This window comes from Schistocerca cancellata, chromosome 5 (genome assembly GCF_023864275.1).
Source record: "Schistocerca cancellata isolate TAMUIC-IGC-003103 chromosome 5, iqSchCanc2.1, whole genome shotgun sequence".
Taxonomy (NCBI): Eukaryota; Metazoa; Arthropoda; class Insecta; order Orthoptera; family Acrididae; genus Schistocerca; species Schistocerca cancellata.
Genome location: NC_064630.1, coordinates 377,573,528 through 377,592,783, shown reverse-complemented (window position 1 = coordinate 377,592,783; position 19,256 = coordinate 377,573,528). Strand labels below are relative to the sequence as shown.

The following is a 19,256-nucleotide window of genomic DNA, read 5'->3' as shown; positions in this document are numbered from 1 at the left end:
GAACATAATTTCAAATTATGGTGAGAGCTATAATTACGGTTTGATGGGTTTGCAGTGCAGATTTTGTAATGTAAATCATTTCCCATCTGAGGCTACTTCACGCGATACAACGGCATTCACATTGTGCTATAATAAGGGAGAAATTAATTTGCTGCCGTTAACATAAGATTTATTTTCCAGCACACTTTATCAAGGACTCACTTCAAATGATCGAACAATTTAAGAGAAACCAAAAAATTATTTGAAGAATACTTGTTTAGGAGGACATGTGGAACGTATACACATACGTACATCCATTTTTATATTTTGTTTGAATTTCGTGCAGAAAATCAAACTAAAATACTAAACCATGCTATGCTTCTCAGCGCGAGAGTAGAAACAAGCCGAAGGTACACCAAGTCGTCAGGCGGTCGAAGACGTCTGGCCGGTGCCCGATGATCAGTGGCTGCTATACAAGGTGTGTGGGAAAATTAACGAGACCGATTTTTTATCTACCAAAGGTTTCATTTTTTCATACAACAATATTATCTCCTTCAAAGTAGATCCTTTCAGCAGCTATACTCCGGCGGAATCATTTCCCGTCTTGGCAGCACCGCTGAAAGGTTGCAACTGGTAGGGTCTTCAACATGTTGGTCACATTCTTTTCAATGTTCTCCAGAGACTCAAAATGGAGCCCTTTAACGGTATTTTTCAATTTCGGGAAAAGAAAAAAGGCGTAAGGACTCAGATGAGGTGAATACGGGGACTCTGGAACAACATGAATGCCTTTTGAGGTTAAAAACTCCGTGATGCTAGTGGCCGTTTGAGATGGGGAGTTGTTATGATGCAGCATCCGCTTGTCTGCAATGTCCAGTCTCACACGATCACCCTTTTCCTGAGCCTTTTAGGGACATCTTTGTAAAGCACTTGGTTGACAGAGTTTGTCATGGAGGAACAATCTAACAAGAGCACACACACATTCGACGTTTTCGTGCTTTTTGAAGTTGAAGGTCTCCCTGAGCAGAGTTCATTTTCAACGTTTTCTAGGCCTTCGAAAAATCATTTGTGGCAGCATATACCTAGTTCTGTTGATAAGAAAGGCCAGTTTCAACTTTTCAAATGTCACATTCGCGGATTCCCCAAGTTTTACACAAAAATTAATGGCATAACGTTGCTCTAAATCCCGCTGTTCCATTTTCGTAACACACAACGAAAACACAGCTTCACTGACGGCGCTCTTAGACGCGATGGCTGTATGGAGCTGAAACTTGGGCCGAGCGCCTGGAAGGGATAAACACGCTGGTCTACACAAGCAGAGAAACACAGCATTCCAGATTGTTCACGGTATTGTCAGTCTCACACTTTTGGCATACACCTTGTATGGTGACGAAACTATTGAAGTGATGTGTGTGTAATGCTTACCACTTTACTGCTTCAGCGGTGCTGATGCACACGTTGCCACAGCAGTGCTGATGCACGTGTTGCCACGTTGTAGCCTCAGTGGTGCTGATGTATAGTGCCTGCAAAATACCGTGGCCGGTAGAAGCGCAGTCGGCTGGGAAAGCACGGGGAGAGTGGCAGCGGTGTGTGGTCGCTCAGAGTGCCGTAGGGGAAATGCCATTCTAAACTGAAGTCTACACTCACATTTTTAGTACATATTAAGCGGGGCCCTTCCACAACCACACTCGCAAGGTGACCATTCAAAAAGATTTGTCACCTCTTCTTTGGTTATTCCACAGAAAATGCAGTGATTTATTTTCGCCCGGTTTGTCTACCATCTGCAACTTTCAGAGAAGAGTAAAGAGTGAGCAATTTGGAGCAAAAACTACACATTTCTCTGGCTGCCATGTTAAAATTGGCCTCTTTTGTCAAAACTCAGTGGAGTTTAAACTGTCTCACCTCACTAACATGTTGTGTAGATGCAGTTGCGAGAGAATAAACTTGTAATGACTTCATTTGTGTTCTTCCAAAACCATAGCAGTTCCTTATTTCACCATCTGTCGATAGCCTTTAAAAATTATATTATTTAGTTGGAGAAGTCTGTATTTACTGGAATAACATGGTAGATAATGAAGTTTTGCTTAATAACATACAGCGAAATACTCTCCTCTTTGTGTGCTATCATTTGCCAAAATCTCGTTTCGATATCTGAAACCGTTTATGAAATATGAGGAATGTTGTGAGTGTTTCACACTAGCTTTATCGCTGGCACAGTGCGATCGCAAATGGGTGCGCTACGTCAGATAAATTTTCTCGAGACAGGTGACAGATATAGACATCCAACCAAGTCAAATGGTTCAAATGGCTCTGAGCACTATGGGACTTAACATCTGAGGTCATCAGTCCCCTAGAACTTAGAACTACTTAAACCTAAGTAACCTAAGGACATCACACACACATCCATGCCCGAGGCAGGATTCGAACCTGCGACCGCTCGGCCACTCCGGTTGGCTCAACCAAGTCGAAAGAAGTATTTAGTATGTTAGCTAAATTTCATAGCAGCAACTTATTATGTAATACACACCAGCAAAATCTGAGCGACCCCTATTTTTAATTTCAAACTTTCTTGAATTTCGGGAAGTGTCTTACTTCCACATAGATATCCCAATAACTATGACCATTAGTGAAATGATGGGCACATCATAATGAAACTGACATATAAAGTTACAAGTAAAGCAAAAATGAATTTTTTTACTGAATAGTTTCAATAAAATCATTTGAGGAAGATTGCCGGCCGTTTGCCTCGATTCTGTCATCGCCGATCACCCGAAAGGTGGCAAACGCTTGTCGGCCTTCCTATCTGAACAAACGAATGGACTCGTCCAGCACTTTGGACGGAAACTGGTCACTGCTAATCGGCCATCATATCGTGCGTGACCTATACACGTAGCCATGTTGATGCCGCAATGGTGCTGATGTACACATTGCCAAGTTGTTGCCACAGCGGTGCTGATGCACACGTTGCCACAATGTTGCCGCAGCGGTACTGATGTACATGTTGCCATGATGTTGCCACAGCGGTGCTGATGTACATGTTATCACAATGTTGTCACAGCAGTGCTGAAGTACATGTCGCCACAATGTTACTGCAGTGGTGCTGATGTACCGGGTGATCAAATAGTCAGTATAAATTTGAAAACTTAATAAACCACGGAATAATGTAGATAGAGAGGTAAAAATTGACACACATGCTTGTAATGACATGGGGTTTTATTAGAACCAAAAAAACACCCCATATTACTAGATGCTTGAAAGATCTCTTGCGTGCATCGTTTGGTGATGATTGTGTGCACAGCTGCCACTTTCGTTATGCTTGGCTACCCAGGTCCCCAGACCTCAGTCCGTGCAGTTATTGGCTTTGGGGTTACCTGAAGTGATCGACCGACATCTCTAGGGATGCTGAAAGACAACATCCGACGCCAATGCCTCACCATAACTCCGGACATGCTTTACAGTGCTGTTCACAACATTATTCCTCGACTACAGCTATTGTTGAGGAATGATGGTGGACGTATTGAGCATTTCCTGTAAAGAACATCACCTTTGCTTCATCTTACTTTGTTATGGTAATTATTGCTATTCTGATCAGATGAAGCGCCATCTGTCAGACATTATTTGAACGTTTGTATTTTTTTGGTTCTAATAAAACCCCATGTCATTCCAAGCATGTGTGTCAATTTGTACCTCTCTATCTACATTATTCCATGATTTATTCAGTTTTCAAATTTATACTGACTTTTTGATCACCCGGTACATCTTACCACAATGTTGCTGCAGGGGTTCTGATGTACATGTTGCCACAATGTTGCCACAGCGGTGCTGATGTACATGTTACCACGATGTTGCCCCAGTGGTGCTGATGTACATGTTGCCATGATGTTGCCACAGCGGTGCTGATGTACATGTTGCCTCAATGTTGCCACAGCAGTGCTGATGTACATGTTGCCACAATGTTGCCACAGCGGTGCTGATGTACAAGTTACCACGATGTTGCCACAGCGGTGCTGATGTACATGTTGCCACGATGTTGCTGCAGCGGTGCTGATGTACATGTTGCCACAATGTTGCTGCAGCGGTGCTGATGCACATGTTACCACGATGTTGCCACAATGGTGCTGATGTACATGTTCCCACGATGTTGCTGCAGCGGTGCTGATGTACATGTCGTGCGGCGTGTTCATCGGCTGGACGTCGCCAGTGCTGCCGTACCTGCAGGGCGCGTCGTCGCACATCCCGATGTCGCCGGCGGACGCGTCGTGGCTGGTGTCGACCATGTCGCTGGCCATGGCGGCGGCCGTGGTGCCATCCGTGGTGGCTGTTGAGCGCCTCGGCCGCAAGACGGCCCTGCTTCTGTGCGCGCCGCCGCTGCTCGCTTCCTGGCTGATGGTCGCGCTCGCGCAGGACGCCGCGCTGCTGTTCGTGGCCCGCGCCCTCGGCAGTGTCAGCGTCGGCGTCGCCTTCATGACGACGCCCATGTACCTCGGGGAGATCGCCGAGGACCACCTGCGCGGTGCCGTCACCACGCTCTACCAGGTCAGCAGCTGTCTGCTGCAGCCCATCTTGCAACACCTGTTAATTTAGAACGTGAGATGTTGGCTCCCTCATGCACCATCACCCAGAAAGTCTGCATGTCTCTTCTTTTCCCTCCGATTTACTCAACTATTCCTACTAAGAATATCTGAAAAACCAAACACATTAGCATGTGGTAACACTACCAGGTCAACACCACACTTTCTCTGTAAATGTCATGAAACAACTTGTTGTTGTTGTCATCTTTAGTCTAAAGACTGGTTTAATGCAGTTCTCCATGGTATTCTATCCTGTGAAGTCCTCTTCATCTCCGAATAACTACTGCAACTTACATCATTCTAAATCTGCTTACTGCATTTATCTCTTTCTTTCTCTCTACCTTGTGGATAACATCAGAAGTTCACTGAGGCTTTTTGCGGATGATGCTGTGATATATCGAGAGGTTGTAACAATGGAAAATTGTACTGAAATGCAAGAGGATCTGCAGCGAATTGACGCATGATGCAGAGAATGGCAATTCAATCTCTATAAGTGTAATGTGCTGCGATTACATAAAAAGAAAGATCCCTTATCATTTAGCTACAATATAGCAGGTCAGCAACTGGAAGCAGTTAATTCCATAAATTATCTGGGAGTACGCATTAGGAGTGATTTAAAATGGAATGATGATATAAAGTTGATCGTCGGTAAAGCAGATGCCAGACAGAGATTCATTGCAAGAATCCTAAGGAAATGTAATCCGAAAACAAAGGAAGTAGGTTACAGTACACTTGTTCGCCCATTGCTTGAATATTGCTCACCACTGTGGGATCCGTACCAAATAGGGTTGATATAAGAGATAGAAAAGATCCAACGGAGAGCAGCGCGCTTCATTACAGGATCATTTAGTAATCGCGAAAGCATTACGGAGATGATAGATAAACTCCAGTGGAAGACTCTGCAGGAGAGACGCTTAGTAGCTCGGTACGGGCTTTTGTTGAAGTTTCGAGAACATACAGGAGCCAAGCAGTATATTGCTCCCTTCTACGAACATCTCGCGAAGAGATCATGAGGGTAAAATCAGAGAGATTAGAGCCCACACAGAGGCATACCGACAATCTTTCTTTCCACGAACAATACGAGACTGGAATAGAAGGGAGAACCGATAGAGGTACTCAAGGTACCCTCCGCCACACACCGTCAGGTGGCTTGCGGAGTATGGATGTAGATGTAGATTTTTACCCCTCCCTCCCCCCTCAGACCCCCCCCCCCACACACACACACTTCCCTCGAATACTAAACTGGTGATCCCTTGGTGTCCCATCAACCGATCCCTTCAGCCAGTCACATTGTGCCACAAATTACTTTTCTCCCCAGTTCTATTCAGTACCTCCTCGTTACTCATGTGATCTACCCATCCAACCTTCAGCATTCTTCTGTAGCACCACATTTCAAAATCTTATGTTGTTTTCTTATCTAAACCGTTTATCATCCATGTTTCACTTCCACAGATGGCTTCGCTCCGTAAAAACATTTTCAGAAACGGCTTCCTAACACTTATGTCTATGTTCGATGTTTAACAAATTTCTCTTCTTCAGAAAAGCTTTTCTTACCATTGCCAGCCGACATTTTATATCCTCTCTACTTTGGCCATGATCCGTCATTTTACTCCCCAAATAGCAAAACTCATCTACCACTTTAAGTGCGTCGTTTCGTAATCTAGTTCCCGCAGCATCACCTGATTTAATTCGACTACATTCCATCACCTTCGCCTTGCTTTTGTTGTTGATGATCATCTTACATCCACCTTCCAAGACACTGCCCATTCTGTTCAAGTGCTCTTACGAGCCATTTGCTGTTTCTGGCAGAATTACAATCTCATCCGCAAACCTCAGTTTTTATTTCTTCTCTCTGAACTGTAATTCCTTCTCCACATTTCTCTTTGGTTTTCTTTACTGCTTGGTAAATGTGCCGATCGAATAACATCGGGGATATGTTACTACCCCGTCTCACTCACTCCGTTCTCAATCTCTGTTTCCTTTTCAAGCCCCTCGACTCTGGTTTTTTCACAAGTTGCAAACAGCCTTTAGTTTCCTGTATTTTACCGCTGCTACCTTCAGAATCTCATAGAGACTATTCCAGTCAACACTGTCAAAAGCTTTCTCTAAGTCTACAAATGCTATAAACGTGGATTTGCCTTTCCTTAACCTATGTTCTAAGATAATTTATAGGGTCATTATTGCCTCGCGTTGGCCCTCATTGCCCCGGTATCCAAACTGATCTTCCACCGAAGCCAGCTTCTAAAAGTTCTATGAAGTTCCGCAGTGGAGTTTCATTTTCACCTTGCAACAGAAAATCCAACTAACTGACAGCGAAACACAACAGTAACTCCGTAATGGCTAGTAGGGCCCACCCTGTATTATTATTATTATTATTATTATTACTGGCAGTAGTCAGGCAAAGCATTGGCAGTCTGAAGTCTTCCACTTTCTTCAAGTTCAGAAGTAAAGGCCTGGTCTAGATCTAAGTATAGTGCACAATTTTTAATGTGGTCGATTTTAAATGGAGGTGTAGGGTTCGGGTGTATCAGATATCGCTAGAAAGAGGAGCTGTGCAGAGGAAACTTGTTTTGCAACAAGTACCCTTAATGTGGTTTGTTAGCTTTCTTTTCTGAGAAGGACTTGCGGGTAGCACTCGCGATGCACTGAGAAAAAGAAATGCTTCACAAATGTTTAAAAAAAGGTTGTTGAAAATAAACAGTACTGGTTGAGTGACTCATTATTTCATGGCTTAAAACACAAACTAAATATCAGTATTGAAACTAAAACACTTCCTAATGTTCCTAATGTTCTGCAAAACTATATTTATTCGGTCACGAACTGACTTTCGGCTTCTCAGTCAATCTTTAGGTGACAACTGAATGTCGCAACACAGATAAACTTTGTGGGACCGTAGTTTCTCCCAACGAATACAATTATCAAATAACTTACGGGAATGCAGCCGGGTAACGTCATCGACAAGTGCCCATATTTCGAAAGAAGCACAGCCTGTCATTTTCAAGGCAAAACTGCAGCAAGTAAGGGCTGTGCAAGCGAACTTAAAACCTCGGTTTTCACATAAACGCCGTAGAGATAACACACACACACACACACACACACACACACACACACACACACACACGCACACACACACACACACACACACACACACACACACACACACACACACAAACACACACACACACTGTAAATACTAGCGCCATCGCAAACCCAAAGACGACCGACGTAAGAAATTACCAATAGTGAAATCAGTAATCATTTGGTAAGGTAGCATAAACTTTGTCCCTCTTCTTCTTTTTTTTACGTGAGAGAGAGTAGGATTCCATGCAGAATTCAAAGAAAATTTTTATGGTTACTTTCTAATTTAATTGCAACAGCTTCCTTATTAGCACTAGGTGGAAGTGCAGTAGGTGGAAGTGCAAGCCAGACTCTCCGTGTTGTTATATTCCGCAGGATTACCGTTGTCAACATAATTTTCCGCAGTGGCGGATTGACTCGACTGTTGTAAACATGTGTGCCGCATATGCTCAGTACAGCGGTCGCACATAGTTTTGATAGTCTGACCAATATATGACGTGCCACAACTGCAAGGAATACGGTACGCACCCGCCTTACGCATACCAAGTTCATCCTTTACGGGTCCTAAAACGACCCTGATCTTATATGTTGGTCAAAAAAAACATACTTCAGGTCATATTTCCGCAAAAAAAGACCAATCCTGTCCGAAATGCTCCTTGCGTAAAGCGAAATGGCTGTGACTTTTGTGCCACCTCGGTATTATCTTCAGTCACCCGGTGCACCATTGGTCGATAGCGCTACGCAAGTCTGGTCCGTCTTTCACTAAACCATTCTGATGAAAAGTGATTTCGAGATGGGCTAACTCAGCTGATAGAATCTCAGTGTCCGAGATTATATGGGCCCTGTGAACCAAGATACGAAGTATACCTACACATTGAGTCGGGTGGTAACAACTGTCAGGCGGCAGATACAAATCAGTGTGAGCAGGCTTCCTACAAACGGCGTGTCCTAACGTACCACCTAACCAACGCATCAAGGAAGAGAAGGCGATCAACCTTTTCCACCTCCATAGTAAAACGAATATTCGTGTGGATCGTCTCAGGTATTCTAAAAAGTCATTCAAATCCTCACCGTGATGAGGCCACTCAACATAATTATCGTCTACATAGCTGAAATACATGCAGGTTTCATAGACGCCAACTCCAATGCACGTTCCTCGAAATCCTCCAAAAACAAATTGGCAATAGTAGTTGACAACGGGCTTCCCGTCGCAACTGCATCTGTCTGCGCTTAGTACTGGTCTCTGAATAGAAGTAAGTGGAAGTCAGCATAGTCGAGATAGGTTCGCTAAATCGGCACCAAACCTAACCCCAGTCAGCCACAACGAATCAGACAGAGGAAGACGAACGAAGGAGAAACCACATAGTAGAATGCCAGAGTCATTCAAAAACGTTCCCTCTAATCGACGAAAGAAACCCGTTGAGTTCTTAATGTGGTGTTCACATCGACCTACTATAGGGCTCAACAGGGTAGCAACGTGTTTTTCTACACGTTATGTAGCACTGCATATGTTATTCACAATCAGAGGAATAGGAACCAATTCCTTAGAGAGGTCCTATAACCTAGGGGGGAGAGCACAGAAAGAAATGATACTCTTGATGGTTTCCTTTTCTTCAGGAGGCCGCTGGTCTTTCTCTCAATATTTTTTGTGGGGACAGCACCGATCCTGTAATACGTTGAATTACACAGTAAACACTGCATCTTCTCGTTCGCGAAAGGATCCATTACGCTCGTCAGGATCCATTACTGTCGTCGACAGCTGAGTTTTATTTCAAACAAATTTTTAGGGTTCATTCAACGATTCCTTTTAAATTTCGGCTCTTTCTTGGGATAAGCTGGATGATGCTTCATTATCGCAGCCTGACTGGCAATTTAATTCTGTAACTGCCCGGCATTTGGCGAAGTTTGAACGTCTAACACTATTTCTCGATATTTTGCGATAAATCTCACGGAGAAAGCTTTTGACGACATAGCTTTATCCGTGCTAGGGGAAGGTTTAAATTTTGCACCGACTTCCAAACGTTTCCCAGTGGTTGATTTTGTTAGCCTGTTTTTAAACTACCCCCCGATTTTAAAGAGAAGGCTAGAAGGGAGACATGATTTCCCTAGATGATATGGCTTCCCTAAGGTCCACAAGGAAGGGGTTTCTTCTTAGTCCGATTGTGAGTAACATTTGTTCTCCGAGAAAACGTGTAGCAAAACACCCTGTTAAGGCCTATAATAGGTCGATGTGGGCAGCACATTAAGAACTCAACGGATTTCTTTCGTCGATTAGAGGGAACGTTTTTGAATGACTCTGGCATTCTACACTCCTGGAAATTGAAATAAGAACACCGTGAATTCATTGTCCCAGGAAGGGGAAACTTTATTGACACATTCCTGGGGTCAGATACATCACATGATCACACTGACAGAACCACAGGCACATAGACACAGGCAACAGAGCATGCACAATGGCGGCACTAGTACAGTGTATATCCACCTTTCGCAGCAATGCAGGCTGCTATTCTCCCATGGAGACGATCGTAGAGATGCTGGATGTAGTCCTGTGGAACGGCTTGCCATGCCATTTCCAACTGGCGCCTCAGTTGGACCAGCGCTCGTGCTGGACGTGCAGACCGCGTGAGACGACGCTTCATCCAGTCCCAAACATGCTCAATGGGGGACACATCCGGAGATCTTGCTGGCCAGGGTAGTTGACTTACACCTTCTAGAGCACGTTGGGTGGCACGGGATACATGCGGACGTGCATTGTCCTGTTCGAACAGCAAGTTCCCTTGCCGGTCTAGGAATGGTAGAACGATGGGTTCGATGACGGTTTGGATGTACCGTGCACTATTCAGTGTCCCCTCGACGATCACCAGTGGTGTACGGCCAGTGTAGGAGATCGCTCCCCACACCATGATGCCGGGTGTTGGCCCTGTGTGCCTCGGTCGTATGCAGTCCTGATTGTGGCGCTCACCTGCACGGCGCCAAACACGGATACGACCATCTTTGGCACCAAGGCAGAAGCGACTCTCATCGCTGAAGACGACACGTCTCCATTCGTCCCTCTATTCACGCCTGTCGCGACACCACTGGAGGTGGGCTGCACGATGTTGGGGCGTGAGCGGAAGACGGCCTAACGGTGTGCGGGACCGTAGCCCAGCTTCATGGAGACGGTTGCGAATGGTCCTCACCGATACCCCAGGAGCAACAGTGTCCCTAATTTGCTGGGAAGTGGCGGTGCGGTCCCCTACGGCACTGCGTAGGATCCTACGGTCTTGGCGTGCATCCGTGCGTCGCTGCGGTCCGGTCCCAGGTCGACGCGCACGTGCACCTTCCGCCGACCACTGGCGACAACATCGATGTACTGTGGAGACCTCACGCGCCACGTGTTGAGCAATTCGGCGGTACGTCCACCCGGCCTCCCGCATGCCCACTATACGCCCTCGCTCAAAGTCCGTCAACTGCACATACTGTTCACGTCCACGCTGTCGCGGCATGCTACCAGTGTTAAAGACTGCGATGGAGCTCCGTATGCCACGGCAAACTGGCTGACACTGACGGCGGCGGTGCACAAATGCTGCGCAGCTAGCGCCATTCGACGGCCAACTCCGCGGTTCCTGGTGTGTCCGCTGTGCCGTGCGTGTGATCATTGCTTGTACAGCCCTCTCGCAGTGTTCGGAGCAAGTATGGTGGGTCTGACACACCGGTGTCAATGTGTTCTTTTTTCCATTTCCAGGAGTGTACTATGTGGTTTCTCTTTCGTTCGTCTTCATCTGTCTGATTCGTTGTGGCTGACTGAGGTTAGGTTTGGAGCCGATTTAGCGAACCTATCTCGACATGTGTTGTCTTCCACTTACTTCTATTCAGTGGCTAGCACTAAGCGCAGACAGATGGAGTTGCGATGGAAAGCCCGTTGTCAACTATTATTGCCAATTTGTTTCTGGAGGATTTCGAGGAACGTGCATTGGAGTTGGCGGCTATGAAACCTGTATGTTTTTTCTGGTAAGTAGATGATAATTTTGTTGATTGGACTCATAGCGGTGAAGATTTGAACGACTTTTTAGAATACCTGAGACGAGCCACACGAATATTCTTTTCATGATGGAAGTGGAAATGGGTGTTCCTTCATGCGATGTTCAGAAGGAAGGTGGGTGGTACTTTGGAACACGCCGTTTGTGAAAAACCTATTCACATTGATTTGTATCTGCCAGCTAATAGTTGTCACCACCCGGCTCAATGTGTAGGTATATTTCGCACCTTGGTTCACAAGGCCCATATCATCTCGGACCCTCAGATTTTATCAGCTGAGTTAGCCCATCTCCAAATGACTTTTCATCAGAATGGTTTAGCGAAAGACAGATCAGACGTGCGTTGTGCTATCGACCATTGGTGCACCATGTGAGTGAAGATAATACCGAGGTGACACAACCTTTTTGCCTTACGCAAGGAGCACCTTGAACAGGATTGGTCGCATTTTGCGAAAATGTGATATGAAGTGTGTTTTTTGGACAGCACGTAAGATCAGGATACTTTTAGGGTCCGTAAAGGATGATCTTGGTTTGCGTAAGGCGGGTGTGTACCGTATTCCTTGCAGTTGTGGCGGGTCATTATTGGTCAGACTATGGAGGACCGGTGTATTGAGCGTAAGCGACTGACACGCTTACGACATTCGAACAAATCCACCATGTCTTGACACCGGTCGTCCTATGAAATGTAACAACACGCAGATTCTGGCATGCACTTCCACCTATCGGGATAGTGTTATTAAGAAAATTAAATTAGCAAGTAACCTTATAAATAGAGATATTGGTTTTTGTTTGAATTCTGCATGGACTCCTGCTCTCTCACTTGTTAAAAAAAAACAGAGACAGAGAGTTTATGCTACCTCAGCCGTTAATTATTAATTACACTAACAGTAATTTCTGATGGCCGTATTTGGTTTGTGGTAGCGCTAGTGTTTACAATGTGTGTGTTATCTTTAGGGATTTACTGTGAAAACCGAGGTTTCAAATTCGCATACACAGCACTTACTTGCTGCAGTTTTGCCTTGAAAATGACAGGTTGTGCTCGTTTCGAAATAGGGCGCTTGTCATCGACGTCATCCGCCTGCATTCTCGTATGAAGATGGTTCTTTCGGACATGTCTGAAAGAACAGATACCATCTTCAGATAGTTAAGGTTAACCGACCATTGACCTTCTTTTTCTGTGCTGGATGCACACGCATTTCCCGAACTCTTACGGGACTCGGTAAGATTGTCTGCCGCGAGTAATGAGTGTAATGGGCAGGGGCACTACGAATGTAGTGTGTGGACGTTAAGTTGGGAATGTGCGTCTCACGGGGAGCGTGCAAGAGATAAATCCCTGCAGTCGCACTATCCTCTGTGCCCTCGGTGGCTCAGACGGATGCCGGCACGGTAGCTCAGAGGGTTAGCTACCTTCGGGTAACAAAAAACTGAGTGAACGGATTAACAAAGAACCTGAACGGGTGTCATCGGACGTCCCCAACGAACAAATTCAACGACCAATATAGAACAAAATGAGATAAAAAAAAGATGGATAGAGCGTCTGCCATGTAAGCAGGAGATCCCGAGTTCGAGTACCGGTCGAGCACATATTTTCAGCTGTCCCCGTTGATGTATATCGACGCCTATCGACAGCTTAGGGTCTTGATTTAATTATCATTGCATTCTCGTAGCTTATATGAACAGACAAACATAATGTGCGGCGTGGGACTTACACAGATTTTACTTATCCAGAAGATTTTTTTCATGGATTTTTTTCTTATATCTTCTGTACAGACAATATCTGTAAATCGCAAATCATGTTTGTCTGTGTTTGCGATAGTCAGTTGTCACCTGAAAATGGTCTGAGAAGCCAAAAGCTGGTTCGTGACCAAACAAATATAAAAATGGTTCAAATGGCTCTGAGCACTATGGGACTTAACTTCCGAGGTCATCATGCCCCTAGAACTTAGAACTACTTAAACCTAACTAACCTAAGGACATCACGCACACCCATGCCCGAGGCAGGATTCGAACCTGCTACCGTAGCGGGGCGGGCGCTTCCAGACTGAAGCGCCTAGAACCGCTCGGCCACTCCGGTCGGCAAACAAATATAAATTTGCGTAGCATTGGGAAGTGTTTTCCTTTTGAATATTATTATCATGTACTGCCAAACATCAGCGGAAAATTCAGTTAGGATTAGATATCATTTGTTTTAATTTGTCGTTTTAAAAATGACAGTGTTCAAGGAAAATTCTTTCTCATTGCTAATTTTCTTTGGACGGTAATGTTGAAGACGATGGTGCAGTTGGACAGGCGGTGAGGCGAGGGGAGGGGGGGGGGGAGGGGGGCTAATATCTAATTGCATATAGGGGTAGTGGTCTCAGAAAGTCTGGGGACCACTGGTCTAGGACCAGTTCCCTCTTTTGTAGCAGACCCTTTGCCTCAGACCGACTGTGTAGGCTATTTACCTGGTCTGGTGACCAGTGGCACGGTCCACGGACTTGGGTACAACAAAATTTTGGGAGCTGGACCTTTCAACTGACGTGGCGGATGCCGGCAGGTGCTGCTGAACGTGGGCACGCTGTACTCCTACGCGGTGGGCGCGTACGTGTCGTTCTCGACGCTGGCGTGGGCGTGCCTGGCGCCGCCGCTCGCGTTCGCCGCCTCCTTCTTCTGGATGCCCGAGTCGCCCTACTTCCTGGCCATGCGCGGCCGCGACGCCGACGCCGAGCGGTCGCTGATGCGCCTGCGCGGCGCCGACGACCCCAAGGCCGTCGAGCAGGAGATGAAGCGCGTGCTGCAGACCCTGGAGGAGCACAAGTCCTCCTCCGTGTCGCCCACCCTCATCTTCACGGACCCCACACACCGCAGAGCGCTCATCTACTCCATCTGCTTCATCCTGCTGCAGGCAAGCGAGCCACACTATTGTGCAAACTCTTCAACCATTTTCCATATGTGCCAATATTGCAGAGATGGTGTCACATTTCCTACTAACGAAAGAAAGTAGTTTCATATTCCGTGGATCATTTTGCACAATAAATCGTAATGGTGTGGAACGAGTCATTTTACATCCGCGTCGCAATTTAATTTCTATGTATGACTACATACTTAACATTTCTAAGTTATTTTTATGTAAAAGAGATATACAGATGTCACTTGGTAGTTCTTACCCACCACCTTTTAGACGTTACAATAATAGAAATTCTTCTACGGAATAGAAGGAGCACTCAAGGACAAACTTTCTAAGTTTATGTTCAAATTTTACTTTGTTGTCTGTCAAGACATTTTATCAGTGGCTAAGTAATGAAGTAAGACATCGAAGCAATTCAGAGGAGGGCTGCTAGATTTTTTTATCGGTAGGTTCGAACAACACATAAGTGTTATGGAGATGGCTCGGGAGCTGATATGGGATTCCCTGAGGGAAGGCGGTGTTCTTTTCGGGAAATACCATTGACAAAATTTAGAGAACCGACATTTGAAACTGAATGCCGAACGATTCTGTTCCCGCCAACATGCATTGCGCGTAAGGACCACGAAGATAATATACGAGTAATTAGGGCTCATACGCAGGCGTACAGGCGTTTTTCCCTCGCTCCATTTGCGAGTGGAACAGGAAGGGAAATGACTAATAGTGGTACAGGGTTCGATCCACCACACATCTTAAGGTAGCTTCCGGAGTACCTATGTAGATGTAGGTGTAGATATAGATGCAGATATAGAAGCGATCTAAATAAAATCTTTTTGCAGCATCTTATTCTATTTTTTGTGTTAAAGAGAACCTTAATGTGGAATACGAATGTCATTTTTCCTTCTGGTGTTGTAAATATGTACATCATTGTTCCTTTCGAACTGCAGAGTATTATTTACAACAAACTTCATGACGAAACAAATTCCTCATTCCTTAAATAGATGTCTACAAGATTATCCTTGGTGACGACCACATATTATTATTCTCACACCACGTTTTTGAGCAATAGAGACTCTCTTTCTTAAAGATGAGATACCACAGAACGTTATTCCATATTAAAATCTGCAAAATATGGCGACGTACTCATTTGTCTCTCCCCAAGATTTGCAATGATTCTAAGTGCAAACTTGGCTGAACTAAATTGTTTTAGGAATTACAGTATGTATTTTTTTCCAATTTAAATTCTCATCAATATGGATACCTAAGAATTTTGAAGTTTCCACCCTGTTTGTTATTTTCTCACCATGTGTTACACTCATCATTTGTGTAATACCCTTACATGTGCACAGCTGAATATGTTGTGGGTGAGATCATTCGCAGAAAACGTCAGTCATACTACCAATAACTTTGTTTACCGTTTCTTCGGTTTCTGTATACATGCTTGGATTGAATACTAGTGTCTGCAAGAAGAACTAATACTGCTCGTCCTGTATTGGACGGAAGGTCGTTTACATATATGAGGAACTACAGCGGATCTAAGATTGAGCACTGGGGAACCCCATACATGATTTCTCTCCAGTCAGAGTAATGTCCCCCGGACTATGTAGGTTGAATTACGAAGTGCAACTTTCTGCATTCTTTTGATTAGATACGACATCCATCGGTTGAGTTTTAGATAAGTAATGTGGAATTCCCCCCCCCCCCTCAAGAACCATGGACCTTGCCGTTGGTGGGGAGGCTTGCGTGTCTCAGCGATACAGATAGCCGTACCGTAGGTGCAACGAAAACGGAGGGGTATCTGTTGAGAGACCAGACAAACGTGTGGTTCCTGAAGAGGGGCAGCTGCCTTTTCAGTAGTTGCAGGGGCAACATTCTGGATGATTGACTGATCTGGCCTTGTAACAATAACCAAAACTGCCTTGCTGTGATGGTACTGCGAACGGCTGAAAGGAAGGGGAAACTACAGTCGTAATTTTTCCCGAGGGCATGTAGCTTTACTGTATGGTTAAATGATGATGGCGTCCTCTTGGGTAAAATATTCCGGAGGTAAAATAGTCCCCCATTCGGATCTCCGGGCGGGGAATACTCAAGTGGACGTCGTTATCAGGAGAAAGAAAACTGGCGTTCTACGGATCGGAGCGTGGAATGTCAGATCCCTTAATCGGGCAGGTAGGTTAGAAAATTTAAAAAGGGAAATGGATAGGTTAAAGTTAGATATAGTGGGAATTAGTGAAGTTCGGTGGCAACAGGAACAAGACTTCTGGTCAGGTGAACGTAGGATTATAAATACAAAATCAAATAGGGGTAATGCAGGAGTAAGTTCAACAATGAATAAAAAAAAATAAGAGTGCGGGTAAGCTATTACAAACAGCATAGTGAACGCATTATTGTGGCCAAGATAGACACGAAGCCCACGCCTACTACAGTAGTACAAGTTTATATGCCAACTATCTCTGCAAATGACGAAAAAATTGATGAAATGTATGATGAGATAAAAGAAATTATTCAGTTAGTGAATGGAGACGAAAATTTAATAGTCATGGGTGACTGGATTCGGTAGTAGGAAAAGGGAGAGAAGGAAACGTAGTAGGTGAATATGGATTGGGTGTAAGAAATGAAAGAGGAAGCCGCCTGGTAGAATTTTGCACAGTGCATAACTTAATCATAGCTAACACTTGGTTCAAGAATCATGAATGAAGGTTGTATACATGGTAGAAGCCGACCTCGGGGAAGATCAGTTTGGATTCCGTAGAAATATTGGAACACGACCCTATGACATATCTTAAAAGATGCTACGTTCTAGCATTTGTAGACTTAGAGAAATCTTTTGACAATGTTGACTGGAATACTCTCTTTCAAATTCTGAAGGTGGCAGGGGTAAAATACAGGGAGCAAAAGGCTATTTACAATTCGTGCAGAAACCAGATGGCAGTTATAAGAGTTGAGGGACATGAAAGGGAAGCAGTGGTTGGGAAGGGAGTGAGACAGGGTTGTAGCCTCTCCCTGATGTTATTCAAATTGAGCATGCAGTAAAGGAAACAAAAGAAAAATTCGGAGTAGGTATTGAAATCCATGGGAAAGAAATAAAAACTTTGAGGTTCGCCGATGATATTGTAATTTTGTCAGAGACAGCAAAGGACTTGGAAGAGCAGTTGAACGGAATGGACAGTGTCTTGAAAGGAGGATATAATATGAACATCAACAAAAGCTAACCAAGGATAATGGAATGTAGTCGAATTAAGTCGGGTGATGCTGAGGGAATTAGATTAGGAAATGAGACACTTAAAGTAGTAAAGGAGTTTTGCTATTTGGGGAGCAAAATAACTGATTATGGTCGAAGTAGAGAGGATATAAAATGTAGAGGGCCAACGGCAAGGAAAGCATTTCTGAAGAAGAGAAATTTGTTAACATCGAATGTAGATTTAAGTGTCAGGAAGTCGTTTCTGAAAGTATTTGTGTGGAGTGTAGCCAAGTATGGAAGTGAAACATAGACGATAAATAGTTTAGACAAGAACAGAATAGAAGGTACTACAGAAGAATGCTGAAAATTAGATGGGTAGAGCACATAACTAATGAGGAGGTATTGAATAGGATTGGGGAGAAGAGAAGTTTGTGGCACAACTTGACCAGAAGAAGGGATCGGTTGGTAGGACATGTTCTGAGGCATCAAGGGATCACCAATTTAGTATTGGAGGGCAGCGTGGAGGGTAAAAATCATAGGGGGAGACCAAGAGATGAATACACTAAGCAGATTCAGAAGGATGTAGGTTGCAGTAGGTACTGGGAGATGAAGAAGCTTGCACAGGATAGAGTAGCGTGGAGAGCTGCATCAAACCAGTCTGTGGACTGAAGACCACAACAACAACAAATGTGGAATTAATGGTTTAGCCAACCTTGTGTGTCTCACACAGTCAAATTCCTCAGACAGGTCGCAGAAAATACTAACCGATGCTATTTTATTATTTAATGCCTGTAAAATCTGGTGAGTGAACATGGAAATGGCATTCTCAGTATATCAGCTCTTCTGAAACCCAAATTGTGATTTTCTGAGGATATTGTTGATCAGATGTGCTACTGTTCTAGCACACGTCACTTTCTCAAAAATTTTGGAAAATTAATGTCAGAAATGAAAAATGTGGGAAGTTATTGACATCTCTCTTACAACCTTTCCTAAAGGTGGGATTAACAGTGGCATATTTCAGTCTCTCGCAAAATGCCTTGAGTTAGCGATGCATTAAAAATTTCCGATAAGACTGCTCTTGTTATATGGGAGGAAATCTTTAGTACTCTATTGGAAAAAGCACCAAAAGTAGATGAGCTTCTGTCTTTGAGAGAATGTATAATTTTCTTAATTTCAGAAGATGAAACTGGTGATACATTCATATGACTGGATTTTATGAGTGCTATTTTTTCAACATACTGTTGTTATTTTGCTCTTGAACTGTGTGTCCCTATCGTTCCCACTCCATTTAAGAAATTATTATTAAATATATTTTCTACCTGAGACTCATCATTTCCAGCCCTTCCATGCAGTTCAGTAGTGATGTTGTCTTGTTCTGTGGCTGGTTATCCCATCTCTTGTTTTACTACATTCCATACAGCCTTACATCTGTTGTTGGAATTACTGATTTCTGATATTATATGCTATGCTTGTTCCTTGATTTTTTAATAGTCTTTCATAGTAATTTTAAGTAGCTTTTGTAGTGGTCATCTACTGCAGGGTGTCTACTT

The 19,256-nt window shown here is 44.3% G+C and overlaps 1 protein-coding gene across 1 annotated transcript in view; it reads left to right on the top strand.

Annotated features, from left to right (window-relative positions):
- The window catches only part of LOC126188026 (facilitated trehalose transporter Tret1-like), a 102,254-nt gene that overhangs the window by 21,053 nt on the left and 61,945 nt on the right, over nucleotides 1–19,256 (top strand). The window contains exons 2-3 of the mRNA XM_049929443.1: nucleotides 4,127–4,512; nucleotides 14,178–14,525. Coding sequence (XP_049785400.1) covers nucleotides 4,127–4,512; nucleotides 14,178–14,525 — 734 coding nt within the window. The remainder of the gene's footprint in view (nucleotides 1–4,126; nucleotides 4,513–14,177; nucleotides 14,526–19,256) is intronic.